The sequence below is a fragment of the Nuphar pumila genome, chromosome 7, assembly GCF_984573655.1.
Source record: "Nuphar pumila chromosome 7, dmNupPumi1.hap1.1, whole genome shotgun sequence".
Classification (NCBI taxonomy): Eukaryota; Viridiplantae; Streptophyta; class Magnoliopsida; order Nymphaeales; family Nymphaeaceae; genus Nuphar; species Nuphar pumila.
This window is the reverse complement of record NC_143255.1, coordinates 15,442,956-15,458,424: the sequence shown is the minus strand read 5'-3', so window position 1 is coordinate 15,458,424 and position 15,469 is coordinate 15,442,956. Positions and strand designations below refer to the sequence as shown.

The window sequence follows — 15,469 nt, the reverse complement described above, 5'->3', positions numbered from 1 at the left end:
TCAACCTTTCTATAGGTCAAATCCCTCTTTTAATGGCTAAATCAAATTCGTGACCATGTTTCCCTGATTTTTTTCATTTATTTCATCACATTAGTGTTTATTTTATTTGTTCAAGCATCAAATTATGATTTGTTGCATTATTTACACATTTTTTATGATTTTGCATGCCTAGATTAGGGTTATTCATATGCTTTATCGGTAATATACGAATCTTGATTCTGGCCATGCGGGAACGACGTTATTTTATGTGCATTTTTCTGTCAATAAAACCTAATTTTTTTATGGTTAAATCATACATGTGTCAATGATTTTAAAAAAAAAATGGATTATTTTGAGTTCTGTAACCCTGTGCAAAAAATTAAAAACTGAAACCTTATTCTTGCACCATGAAAATGCTATACAAAATCGGGGACGGTTTGTCGGTGTCATATCTCCCTCGTCAAAGATCGTATCGATGATCCATAAAAATCAGTGTGTTCGTCAGGATGTCTAATATATATTATGAAATTTTAAGAATTTTCTACGGTCGATTGCTATTTTTACTTTATCAGAAATCAGAATCTGTTTCTCAGAGACCGTTATGTATCATTTAAGCCCTAGGTCAACTTGCATGGATTGTATCTCCCTAACCAAAGATCGCATTCTTGATCTGTAAGAAGGGTCGAGTTCATCTGTATGTTTAGTTTTATCAGTGTGATTTTGGTGATTTTTGAACTCTTTTTGCAATTTTTATTTAAACAGAAACCATAATTGTATTTTCTAGAACCGTTAATCGTATCTTCCTAACCGGAGATGCTTTTCTGATTTGTATAAAGGGTTATTTTTGTTCAGATGTCTATTCTTTCCATGTGAAATTTTATGATTTTTAGTTACTGTTTGATATTTGATTCGGGTCTGACACTGTGATAGGTACATGACTGTAGGTAAAATCACATATTTTTATATTTTTATTTAATTTTTATATTCAAAATAATCCTAAAAATATAATTTTTGATTACATTTTAACTTTAGGGTCATTAAAAGTGTCTATGTCAATTTTTATTAATTTTGGAATTCATTCGACATGCATGTTATTCAAATAAATCATAAAAATAGGATAACCGCAGAGTCTTAATTCAACCGAAACACAAATAAATTTTATTATTTTTGCATATTTTATTGTTTTTATCCATGGTTTTCATATTTTTAGTATTTGATCATGTTCATAATCATATCAGGGTGTCTTCCAACCGAGTTTGCATTGTTAAGAATCCGTTTGATCCCCGAATCAATCATTTTATATTTTTTTTTCTGAAAAACCCTATTTTGCAATAAAGGTCAAATTTCAAGGGTATTTTAGCCATTTTTCCAAAATTCTGAATTTCAAAGTTGTTTATTTTTATTATTTATTCAATTATGCATCATCCATTATGTTATTTAGTTGGTTTTATCTAAGAGAAGCATGAAAAAAGGCTTATATCCGATTAAATTTCTGAATTTCTAGATATTGTTGGATAAATCTTGAAAAACTGACATATCTTGATTAACAAGTTTGCTAATTTTATAGGGATGTTTAAGATTGTATTTTCTTTTAATTATTGATGTAAAATGTAAATGTACATATTGGAATAAGAATATACTTTTCCTACTTAGATTAGGATGCATTGCATATAGTTTAATTTTAATATATAAGTGCTATGGTTTGATGATTCATGCATATTTCAATTTCACAATGGTCTACATGAATGACATGTGTACTCGCTTATAAGAAGTTAATAAACTCGATTGAGTTCATATTTGTGGTAATAGTCAGAATACTGATAAAATCCAGATTTATCATCTTCTTTTAAGCCACAAACGGCCTACACTTTTCCAATATAATTCACCATTTTCAAGATGTTCTCTTTTCCAAGAATTTTTCAAAATTTTGAAGCATTAATCATGTTTTCAGTCAAAATTTTTTAAAGTCATAGCACATGCCTGATTATTTGTGTATTTAAAAATAGAACATTGATTTAGACAAGTTGAGCAAAACAAAAAAAAAATGAGGGGGAGAGGGGCGCTGCCCCCCTAACCCCAGACTATCACACCTTTTTTTTTTTTTTTGCACCCCTGTTTGCCCCCCCCCCCCCCCCACCCACAAGTTTTTTTTTGTTGGTACACACATTACTGCTCATATTTCCAGTTCTCATATATATATATATATATATAGATATCCGGGGACAGGGAGGGGAGGGGGCGCTACCCTTCCCGGATATTTCTGGCGGGCAATTTGTTTTTGTTTTTTTTTTTGCAAAAACACCCAGGCCATTTCCTGGCCTCTACTGGCCGGATAAATGACCAAACCATGTTTTTTTTATGCCTGCCAGTTATCCGGGTAATAGATGGCCGGGAAATGCGATAGCAGCTACAAACGACGGCATAACTGCGATAGCAGCTACTCTTTTTTTTCTGATAATATCGTTGAAAAACTAAGATCTTGCTCAGCAAACACCTGATTTTAGGCAAAATCCTCGCTCATACATACAAATAAGACGATTCAAGAGCATGTTTTTATAAAACCAAACATGCAAATCCCATTAGCTTTTTGATGTATCTAGAATGAAAGACATTGCTAAAGCTCGGATATCTGACGCCAAAACCCAACCACAAAACCAGAATATCCACAGCTGAAAGCCAAAAAAACAAGCATAGAAAATATAAAGCAATATAAAAAAACAAACAGTTCTGCAGATAGTGTGCCAACAGATGTCCGTTGCTTAACCATCTTCGATTGCTATCGTTCCTATCCAGGGCTTCATTCGAATCCTCACTTAGGTAGCATGCTCAAACAGTTTCAACAAAACAGATGGGAAATTCTTCCTCAGATACTGATAACCCTCAGTTTGCATAAAAGCTGCAACATTATAACAGAAACCATGTTAATAGCATGGATATTACACCCGTCTGGATCTAGAACTACTCTTTTTGGGCTTTCTTTTATAGTTTTGTTGCTGTCAACATCTCGTTTTTTAAAGAAATGTTAAATGGTGAATCCTTCACCAACTGATTCAGCTAAGTAACCGAAACTCATAGCAACATAAACTGATTCACAACATTTCCATGACAAACCTAGTTGTGAGACCTCGACCCAGACTGTTCAACGAGGACAAAATCAAACACAGAAAATGAGTGGAAGTCTAGTTACCTCTCATATTTGATGACATCACAATAAATTTGAAACATGATGTTTTAAGCTGAACACAGTGGTGCTGCTCCGCTAAGGATAAAATTGGTGCAACCGTGTCTATGCTGAGCTCCTCACAGAGCTTAACAACACAAATAAGCCTTAGCCTCTCTATGTCATAGCGGTCAGCTGCTACAAACAGTCGTGTAATGAAAGACGAAACACATTTTGACCCTTCAGCCACGAGCTCTTGCATATCAGGAAGCGAATCGCAGTATATGAAGTGGAGTAAAGCCTGCAAAATAAACCAAAAAAAAGAAGAAAAAGAACTTATATCACTACAGTGTTGAATACTCCAAGATTTATGTTTCTACACGTCATACTTGATAAACGTAATACATACCAATCTCTTCAAATGTTAACATGAATATGATTTCTTAAATTATCTCATGACAACTTCCGAAAGGGTTGCAAGCCCTTCTCTACAGACAAGAATTACCATTCCAGCCAATCAAAAGAGAAGCATTTCAACAGCTTTTCATGAACAACTCAATCCAATACCCAGTTTTATGTAGATGATATTGTCATATCTTGATATATATCTCGATGAGGTGTTTCCTGAAAGGCTTTTTTAAAATGGTGGTTTGGCATGGAAAATCCACAATTGTTTTAAAAATATTTTAAAAGCAAACGAATATAAAATAGAATGTTTTAACGATATAGTTTGATGAAAATATAAAGAAAAAAATGTGACGTAAATTATCACCGATATTTTCCATTTAAAAGTGGCCACCCAGAGTTGCCTATAAATATTCCGCTATTTTCATAATATTTGCCATATTTGTGAATGCCTGTCTAGTAAAAGCATATTAAAATATGATTCCAAAACCACAATAGACAAACCTTGAAAATTGAAGCTTGCATGTCTTCAACCTGTATATTGCTTGTATTACGATTTTTCATTGGTCCAAAAAACTGAGCTTGAAATACAGGTGATCGTGCAGCAAGTATCAACTTGTGCGCAGAGAATATCTGTCCCTCAACCAACAAGCTTACATCTGCACTTTTTCCGCTCTCCATGAGTTGCCCAAAATGTTGACCTATGTTAGAAGGTGGTACTGAAATGTTACAAAACTTCGTTTCTGAATGGAAAACGGCAATACTACAGCAAATTGCAACTGAATCATTTTTTACGTAGCCTGATAATTTTGAATCATTACACCTGAGAGGATAATTCCTTCATTAACAAGAATGATCCTCGTGACTGGTTGTTTACAAAAAAATATGTGAGCATTTTTCACGTATATTACAAGCAAGTGATTAGGAATTTCTCTGAGACACCAGTAAAAAGAACAACTAGCCAACAAACAATAGACACTTATTGCCAGAAGAAAAGAAAAAATGGCAATAAAAAAACAAAATCCAGGAAATATAACAAAAACTAAAGGTTAATAAATCTCACATCGGTAAGGGACACTATCTAGTCATCAATACAAAGACCCAGCTTCAAACAAACGTGGCATGCAATTACAAACTCATTAGGAAAACAGTAGGCACAGTTCTCAATAATATAGGAGGGAAGCAAATTCAGTGTTCTGGATGGGAAGAACACTTATGTACGTGTTCTGCCCAATGTGGCTTGGCCCCCAATAAAATCGGAGGGGTTGGCTATTAAAGACTTTCTATTCCATACATATAAACTAAAATATGAGAGCTGTAATACAAGAACTTGAAATATGGGCATTTTCAACACCTTTTTTTTTCAAATCAACACATGCAGATGCCTTGGCTATAGTAGATTTGCTAGGAATCGGCTATTGGATTGTTATTTATCATTAAAAAAATGTGATTTTTTTGAATGCTTGAATATTTATGAAGATTAAGAGCTGTTGATTTTAAAGCCTTAAAAATCTCGTTCATGCATAATAATCAGATGATTCAAGAGCTGTTCCTTATCAAGCCAAGTATGTTGATTAAATAGCACAGTAGTTCTCATATTCCACTGTCGTTAGTTTGCATTGTCTCACGACCACAAGTTGATTAAATAGCAGTCTATGCTTTTATGTGAAGTATATAATACAAATCTAGCTTTTAATGTTTACCACAAAGACTAATCGATGTAGCAAACTATGCTTCATCTAATTCCAACCCGGTATGTCGGATAAAACTTATGCCAAAACATGTAAGGGGACTCACGTGTATAACTTAAGGAGTTCCGAATTTTCAAGGTATTTGAGCCAACATTTAAGGAGTTCCGAATTTTCAAAGGTTTATACCATCGATCTTCAAAAAAATAAGACACTAAGGAAAGAGACGTTCCTCCCCCCCCAAAAAAAAATGGCATTAAAATCAAATATTATAGAACTAAAAATTAAACTTGCAGATAAGCAAGAAACAGAAACAGATTAAAGAGACAATGAGCCATACGATAAGTCTCCCCGACATTTGAAGGTGTCTACCCCAAAGCCACTACCGAAATTGGGGTGGACCTTGTGCTCTTCTAACCCGCTCTGATCCATGAGGCAAAATCCGTAGAGAGCCTTAACGTTGGTTCCCTGGCTAGCGAGGGCGACGTAGAAACCTTCTGAATTGGACTTTTGGGATAACCCGAGAGGATAGAAGCGGACCTCCCACGCATGCTCGCCGACCATGAACGCATCTGAAGCTACGTATTTGTGGAAGCGCGCCATCATGAAGAGCTCCCCGTAGAACTGGAACTTGAAATGGTGGACCCCATAGGCGGTGAAGGTGACTGTAGGTGAAGAGTCCATATCAAAAGCTGCCCACGTCTCTCCACTAGAATTATTTCTCTCCCGTCACCACCTTCCAAACAGACTGAAAAAAATCGAATTGGAATTCAGAGTTGAACGTCGGTCTTTTAAATGAATCCGGATCCGTTTGCAAAAAAGATATTCCAGTCCAACCCGAAATCCGATTAAAACAATCGGACAGGGTCAATGTCTGTTAAAATTGTATAGTTTGACGTTTTTGTTTTTAAATAATTAAATATATCAACTATCGCACGTTTCAAACATTTGCAGCGCCCCCTTATCCATGCAGTTTCCTGTTTTTTTTTTTTCATTTAAAAAGTATGACATATAAGGGATGCCCCGTTTCAAATTCCCATGTTTTGAAATTTATTATTGTTGGAAACCTTTCACGGCCTTTATTTTCCACCACAATTCTCAAGAACTAGTTTGGAAAAAGTGACAAATCCCATGCAGCACATATGCACCTGCTGAGGAGAATCCGATCTGAAACTTTTTACCAAAACTAATTAAATGGATTCAGGACGATCGGATACCTGACCCGATTGGGAATAAAGAAAACACTTAAAGCCTCTCGTTGGTTAAAATTTGGCTGACATGAATTGAATAGTCAATAGTGCAATTGATTCATTATCTCTGCCAGTTTGGTAATAAATGAGAAGGACCCATTAGAATCTAGGTCGGACCTGAGGGGTCCGATTAATATACGGATCCGGATATCGTTTGTGAAATTTCATACTAAACCCAGGCCCGACCTGAGTTCCGACTAAGATCCGAAATTTTCAATGTAAAAGACATTTAAAGCATATTATTTTACCGGGTATGGTTCCGGTCTGGTTCATGTAATTCAATTAAACCCGGATCCAGAACTCGTATAATAATCTCAAATCAGGCCTGGGTCTGAACCAAACCCATCCCGTTGACACCCCTACATACAGTAATTAAACAAATTCTTAAAACATAAAAGGCGAAATTGGAAAAGAAAAACCATATTAAAGGCTTTACTTGAAAACTCTACATCAAAGCAATTAAGTTCCACTACCCAAGGCTACGAATTTTTTCTTTTATTAATGAGTTACTACTTTCCAAAGTTTGCTTTATGGAAAACCATATCTGGCTTAATGAAGCGACGAATTTATTTAGTACCAATCATATTAAAACAACAATTAATTAGCCTAAAATGATGCACATTACTTAATGCATATTAATTAAACTCTGATTTCTAAAAAGTTTAATTCCATATTGGACACAACAATTTTCTGCTACATAACAAGCAGAAAGCCATACTTTCAGCATATCACGATTTTATCGTCCATGCTTTCAAGAGCCTTTATTATCCTAAAAAAAAGAGCCTTTTATTATCCTGAAAGAATGTAGCATTTCCCCTGTTTAATGTCCTCTATCCTCGCCCCAAAGTGCGATGGGTTCGAACAAGTCCTCATTTCCCCCTAAGTCATTGCCATTCCTTTGCCACTAGATTAGGCTCATTAGAGGAAGGAGATGAAGGAGAGTGAAGATAAAGGGGTCGTGAAACTTGAGGTTTGGAATCAACTATATATAAGGGATTTAAATTTTATTTTATAAAATATTATGTATATAGTAGTAATTTTAATAACAAGGACTGAAGGCAATGTGGGGGTAAGAATAAGTCCACCCCTACCTCCATTCTTGTACGGGTTTTGATTTTCACCTCTATCCTCGATTCATTCCTCATTTCATGTCCTCCGTTCCCGCCCAAAATGGGGCAGGTTCAGACCGATCATCGTTTTCCTCAAGTCGGGATTGAACCTACTTCTAAGGGTGGGCATTAGGTTGACCTGAACCGAGCACATTTAGAGCTCGGTCCCTCAAGCTTTAAGTGTGGCCCGACCCAGAGATGACTCAATTTTTAACAGGCTTGAGTTTGAAGAGCAGCCCATAACCTGGGCCAATGTGAAGCAGGCCAAGTACAACCTTGCCCAAACCAAATCCATTTGTAAATAGTAATAATTAATAGAAATAAATAAATTTCATTGCAAATACAATTTCTCTACTTCCCCAATTTCAATAGAAATATTACCAAGTTTCATTGTTAGATTTAGATTCAATTTCTAATTTAGATTCCATTTCTAATACTGAGAACTTGTCATTGATGTAAGTCCCAAACCTGATCTGAACCTGAAAGCTTTATTGTTTAACAAGTGGACCAGAATAGGCAGTCAAGCGTAGGAGATTTGTATCTTCTTCCCTCTTTCCCATTTTTTTGGATTGTGTGGATCTGTTAAGTTTGGTAGTGGATCTGTTAGGATTGATATCTCTATTTTTTGGCAAGTTTGTTGTAGGCAAGATTATTGGGTGGTTAAGGGGAGTCTATCTTAACGATAGAGGCTTATCCCTCTTTGGATCATGGCCTCCTCCTTATAAATAGTTTGTACTGGCATGTATGAAAATCAATGTAGTGAATATGAGATAGTATTTTCTCTTTGTCGATGTAGGTATTTCAGTCAAACCACGTAAACCCTTGTTGTGTGATTTGTGTTTCTTGTCTTTTATTTTTCTGGTACATGGTATCAAAGCAGGTAGTCCCAGACGACAACTAGTTTGGGTACTATTGATTTGTCATGACTGACCCGATTAATCATCTTCAACTCCCACCATTGCAAGTTCGTCAAGTGCAGCCATGGCAGAACCAAAGTCTGGATATCCTTATCAAAATCACTTACACAGAATCACCACCACACCATTAATCTCAGACAAGGACTACATAAGTTGGTCAAAATTGGTAAAACTCTCCCTGAGTGGTAGATCTAGACTTGGCTATATTACTGGAAAAATTAAAAACCAGATTCATCTGATCCTACATATGATAAGTGGGAATCAGAAAACAATATTGTCATGTGTTGGTTACTCAATTTGATGAAACCTGAAATTGCAAAAAGTTTTTTTTTTTTGAATACAACCCATGAAATATAGAATGTTGTAACTAAAATCTATGGTGAGGAATTTAATCTTGCTCAAGCTTATGAGCTGCAAATGGAGATATCTAAATTTACTAGAGATGATAAGTCCTTTAACTCGTATGTTGGGACTCTACGAGGGATATGGGATGAATTGTTGCAATATCGTCCGCCCATCGGAGACATTGCTATCAATCAAAAAAGGTTTGAAGAAGACATTTTTTAAAATTCTCGCCTGGGTCATGCCCCGTAAAAGATTCTTAAGTTTATGCTACCTAACTTATCATAAAATAATGCTTCATGTGACACATGTGAATTTTCTAAGTCCACTAGAACCCCTTTTCAAAGTTATCCCACTAGAAGAGATGAACTATTTGAATTAGTTCATTCCAATTTATGGGGACTAGCCCCTGTCGAATCTTTATTTGGGTACAAATATTATGGCATGTTCATTGAAGATAAGTCTTGTGTTACTTGGATATATTTTTTAAAGCACAAAAGTGAAGTAGCTAGAGTATTCAGAGTCTTTTATAACACGATGATTACTCAATACAATTCTAAGATTAAGCAACTTCATTCTGATAATGGGGGCGAGTACATAAATGAGTGTTTAGCAACATTTTTTGAAGAACATGGGATCTTACCTCAAAATACGTGTGTTGGCACACCTCAACAAAACAAAATTGCTGAAAGAAAAAACTGACACCTTCTAAATGTTCCATGGTCTCTTATGTCTCACATGAACATTCCAACTGGTTTTTGGGTTGAAGCTATATTTGTTGCATGTTACATGATTAATCGAATTCACAGTTCGAGTTTAGAAAACCAAATTCCTAGGGAGATATTGAGAAACAAAAAAATTTATCAACCACTTGAAAGTTTTTTGTTGTAAATGCATTATGCATCTTCAAGAAAAAATTAGAAACAAACTTGAACGACAAGTCGTGAAGTGTGTATTTGTTGGATACACTGTTAGAGTGTTTTGATCCTATCACAATAAAACTCTATGTTTTCCGTGATGTAAAGTTTTTTGAAAAAAAAAACTTATTTCCTTGAAACATGTCATCAAAATCAATCCAAGAAAGTGAGTACTATCTTGTTGATTCCTAATTATCAGTTTGAAGATAATGGGTACAATGATAATCTTGATGATTTACCCAGCATGACAGATAATCACACCACTGCTAATACAAACCAGGTTACTATTCTTAAGGAACAATCCAATGAGATCTATGATGTCATACCGGTGAGGAGATCTACACGGGTGACCTGTCCCCCGGTAAAGTTGAGAGATTATTACTTCTATTGCTCTAGTCAGAATCCCAAAGCCCACTCGAAAGAAAATCAATTTGATATCTCAAAATTATCATGTACTTATCTAATCTATCTCAGCAAGGTGTATTCTGATCAAGAACCGACCTCCTTTGATGAAGCATCAAAAATACCTCAATGGCAGGCTGCCAAGAAAGATGAATTAGAGGTTCTTCTTAAGAATCAAACATGGATCATGGTGCATCTTCCACCCGAAAAAACTACGGTTGGATGTCAATGGACCTATAAGATTAAGCATAATAGTGATGGATCAATAGAGAGGTATAAAGCTAGACTCGTCGCAAAAGGAGGGAATCGACTTTTCTGAAACGTTTGTTCCTATAGCAAAAATGAGTTCAGTTCGTATACTGATATCAGTAGCCGCAAACAAAAACTATGAAATTGGTCAACTAGACGTAAAAAATGCCTTTCTGCATGGTGAACTAGAAGAAGAAGTTTATATGAGCCCACCTCAAGGATACAGTCACAAACCAGAGTTGGTGTGCAAATTGAAAAAATCTATCTATGGGTTAAAGTAGTCTCCTTGTGCCTGGTTCTCAAAATTAAGTAAAACCTTACTTGACTTTGGTTTCACACAAGGTAATGCAGATTATACTATGTTTGTCTCTAATAGTGTTCAAGGAGTTGTAATTTTATTGGTCTATGTAGATGATATCATAATGACTGGGAACAAAAAAAAGTGATGCAAGATATAAAAATCCTTCTCCATGCAAAGTTCAAGAATAAAGATCTTGGGAAATTAAGATACTTCCTAGGGATTAAAGTGGCTCATTCAAGTGATGGAGTCTTCTTGTGTCAAAGGAAGTATGCCCTTGATCTACTTAAAGATACTGCAATGCTCGGAGCCAAACCTGCCAAAACTCCTATTGATGCAAAGACCAAGCTAAACAGGGAGGATGAAAACCTGATAGCAAACATTGAGAGCTTAAAAAGGTTAGTATGAAAGTTGATTTACTTAACCATTACTCGACCTGATATAGCTTATACAGTAAGTGTGATAAGTTAGTATATGCATTGTCCAAGATCCACCCATGTTGAAGCCGCTCACAGAATTCTTCGGAACCTAAAAAGAAGTCAAGGAGAAGGAATTCTTATGAAAAGAAATGGTCAATTCAATGTGATAGGATATGCAGACGCAGATTGGACCGAATTACAAGAAATCTACTTTAAAGTTGTGCACATGTTGCACATTTATTTGTGCAACATGTGTGTGTGTGTGTGTGTGTGTCTAACTTAGGCAAACCAGCTAGGTGGACACTTGTTTGTGTGTCCATTTGAAATCCTTTATTCGTGAGCAAGGTTGCTAGCTTCTCTAGGGTGGGCTAAGTTAAGTTGCATGCAATGCATACTTGAAGTGTGAAAAAGTTGCTTGTGTGACCGCAAGATTCAGTTGCCAAGATGAAAATGTTAGAACTGCGAGATCGAGTCGCTATCGTGGAAAGCCTCAACCTTGTCATGACTCAAGCGAATGACCTCGGGGCTCAAAACCAATAATTGGTTGGGCGAATTGGGAGCACAATATTGGAAGTGAACAAGGAAAGGTTAAGGTCCTTGAACCAAAGGAGTTCAATGTCACACAAAGTGCCAAGGACCTTGAAAACTTCATATAGAGATGTATTTTAAGGTTGTAAACTACTTTATTGGTGTTAAAGTGAAAGTGGACAACATATATCTTCATGGTGATACTATGTCAAAATAATATGTCAAAATTGAACATAAAAAACCTGATGATATGATACAGCAGATAGAGTCCTCACAGTGAAAGTGAGAAAACATCATAATAGATTTCTTGGTAGGGTTACAGAGGATCTGATGTCAGCACAATGTGGTATGGGCGATTGTCGACAGACTCACCAAATTGACACACTTTTTACCCAATCAGACCAATCGGTAACTAGATGGTTTATTAATTTAGACGTCTTTGGGTATATACATGGTACTTCATAGGTCACTTTCGACCATAACCCAATTTAGAGTCAATCACACAAGTGCATTCAATACACCATTGAATCACAATACTAAGTTCGTAAGTCACAATACCGAATGTTAAAAGTGCTCATGTGGCACCACAAGGGTTCTCTAGAACCTCATGCTCATATCTGAACTTATGCATTAACATAACCCTGCAATAAATCATGGTAGTGTGATTCATAGAAATCATACATTTAATGAAATATGGTCCATGAACGAGACCTAGTCATGTCATTCCAATGTGAAGCATCTCATTTGCAGATAAAATAAGTATCGTATTTGTCAATTTATGTATTTTGCAAAAATTATCAAAGTAATAAATTATTCATTTTGGCATAAAAAAGTAACATTATAATTTTTTTGTGAAAATGCTCCCGTATACACTATTTCGCATGAAATGATGGGAAAAATTATCAAAATTATATTTTTCATTGGATTGTCGTCAAAAACATATATCTTATATGGGTATATTTAACTGATGTTTGTGAATTAAAGCATTCACCAACCATATACAACTAAGGAGCATTTGTTTCCTCCTTTTTTTTTATAGGACTACAGTCGGGTTGTAAGCTTGAGGCAAGCCTCTAGCTCGCTGCCATCAAGGTTGTGGCACACCAGCAGAGTGACACGCCCTACTGGTCATCTGAGTCCAAGCAAGAAGAGCTAGGGTTGGCAAACTCTAGCCTGATGTGGGTGTAGCAAATACTGCCAATTGTTCAACACAATAGATTGATTGCAATGTGTTCAACAAAGTAGTAGCAACTTGTGGTACCCATGATGGCAGACGACTGAGCGTCAGCAGACCCAACCGACCTATTATCTTTTTTTTTACTTAAGCAGAACCACAACAACTGTATTAATGTGTCTTGCGGGTTGAAACAATAACATCACACGTCAAGTGACATTGCACTAACTGCTTCAATTCGGTAGGCGACAACGAAAGCAGATCAGGTCATGTGCATCAAATCGATATTTCACTCATGATACATAAATCGAGTTACATAATATGCAGCAAATTGATATTAATAAATCGATAAGTCATGTGCAACAAATTGAATAGCATAATGTGCATCAAATCAATACAAAAATTTATGATATTAGCTTACAAATCGATACGAAGATTTATGATAATAGCTTACAAATCAATATTAACAAAGGTTGGTGGAAGAAACACTATTCTAGCTGATGCATGCTTACGATTTGTAATATCTTATTGGTAGTTCATACATGATTCATGTGTTCCATTGCTACTTTTGAATTAAACTGGATCTGTCATGAAACAAAATAATATCAAACACTATGTTAAATTCAACAAGAAATGCAAACATCCTCCCAACATTGAATACATACCAAAAGACATGGTGTAGAAGATTTCAACTCAAACTAGTCGGGGAGATTGAAAATTTCAACATTGTAGTGCAAGTTTGTAGGGTATTGTTGCATGTTGAAAATTACACAAGTTAGATATTGATAAACTGTACATAATGCAATTTACATTAGAAGCAATATAATGTATTGCATACCTATTCTTGCAAAGGTCTTGGTTGCTCTTGCTTTAGGGGTTGGTTGTTACTTAGACCTTTTTTTGCAAACCAATTCCAGTGTACCATTTGTCCTATGACGACTGCGATCAGAGACAAGTTTCCTTTTGATATCCTTCGCTAGCTAAATGTTTTCATCATAAGCTACAACGTTGAATTCAGAGTTATTGAAAAAGATGTTTACGCTATGGCAGAACTTCTCACGCAAGTCAAAGGAAGCATGATATTCACCTTAGTTGTTGGATCTCATTTTCTTAGTCTAATCTTGAAGAGCTGCAACGGGCTGATGGTGAATTGACTGCACATTTAATTATGCATACATAGGCTTCTTCATTTTTTTATGTCAAATATGTAACATGCATAAGTGACCTACACAGTTGTTGGTAACGAAAGGCTTCTTCACACTTTGCTCATACATACATAGGCTTTAATTTTGTGAATCATAGTAAATGTTGTTAAAATCATACTACAAATTGATATACATATCACATAATATATTACAAATCGATATAGTAACTCAGTATAATGGCTTACAAATGGATATTAACAAACAAAACAATAACTCACAAATTAAAATATATTGAGTGAAAAGACCCTGATGAGGTAGAGGCCCTACCATGTACCTGTAACAAAGGATTCTAAATAACAAATACTAACACATTACAAATATCACCAATTTTTCAACCATCGAATGGACAACGTGTACCTACAATAACAAAACGGCTTAATGGCATCAACCAAAGATCATGATAACATAGCATAATACTCATGATAACTTAATGACACTTGTTAGAATGTTTCTGCGTCATTGATTTTTCCATACTGCTTAACGAAAATGATGAATAAAAGATTTCAAAAAAAGATAGCCGACAAATACCCCTAAGACATATGGGTGGCAAAATCTGACACGACCCACCAACTCGCTTCTTAGAAGGGCTCGTGTGGTGAACGGGTCGACCCACCTAACCCGTTTATTAAATGGGCTGGGTTCGTGTTAGAGGTATGCAAACAATAGACCCATTTGACCCGTTTAATAAACGGGTTAGTCGAGAGGGTCAACCCGTTAACCTGTTTACACGAACTCGTTTAAAATATATTTTTTTTGAAATTTAATCATTTTAAAATATGCAAGACAATAGCGTCTTACACAAAAATAGGTAGGGGCAAAGACGCCCTTCCACTTCATAGAAAGGGCAAAGGAAGCCCCAGCCACTAGCCTGAGAGGCTGAGATAAACCGTGTCGACGATGCCCAAGGCGTAGATTCTGGCCGCCTTTCTGACGAGGCTCCATCTGAAACGCACTGCTGCTAGGGATCTACTCTGATACAAAGAACGCCGCACTGATCACGACCAACCCGACCGGAATGTGCGTTGCAAGGGCCTTGAACTCTGCCTGGCTAAGGGCGTCCATCCTGTCCGCAGAGTATGGTCGGTCCCGTCGGAGGACTTGGTCAACCTGGATTTGGGCCGGCGGAGAGGGGATTTAATTGCGGACAAGGAGGAAGGAGGAAAGGGAGAGGGAGAGTTGGGGGCAGGCGGCGGTGCCATGGAGTTGGTAGGTCAACTCGCAACCCGAAACCCAATTAATCGGGTTGTGTCGACCCGACCCATTTATTAAACGGGTTAACCATGACATGTCGGGATACCCGTTTAATAAATGGGTCAGGTTCGTGTTTGCCACATCCAACCAGTTTAATAAATGGGTCAGGTTCGTTTTGAGGAATGTTGACCAACCAACCCGCCAACCCGACCTAATTGCCACCCCTACTAAGACAC

At 36.4% G+C, this 15,469-nt stretch overlaps 1 protein-coding gene across 1 annotated transcript; it reads right to left on the bottom strand.

Moving 5' to 3' along the window:
- Window positions 1-2,792: 2,792 nt before the first annotated feature.
- LOC149831254 (BTB/POZ and MATH domain-containing protein 2-like) lies at window positions 2,793-5,916 on the bottom strand. Its single transcript, XM_090012970.1, has 4 exons — window positions 5,619-5,916; window positions 4,049-4,287; window positions 3,167-3,440; window positions 2,793-2,875 (listed from the first exon to the last, which is right to left on the bottom strand). Exons 1-4 carry the CDS (start codon window positions 5,914-5,916, stop codon window positions 2,793-2,795), a joined length of 894 nt encoding a protein of 297 aa, XP_089869096.1.
- Window positions 5,917-15,469: the final 9,553 nt, after the last annotated feature.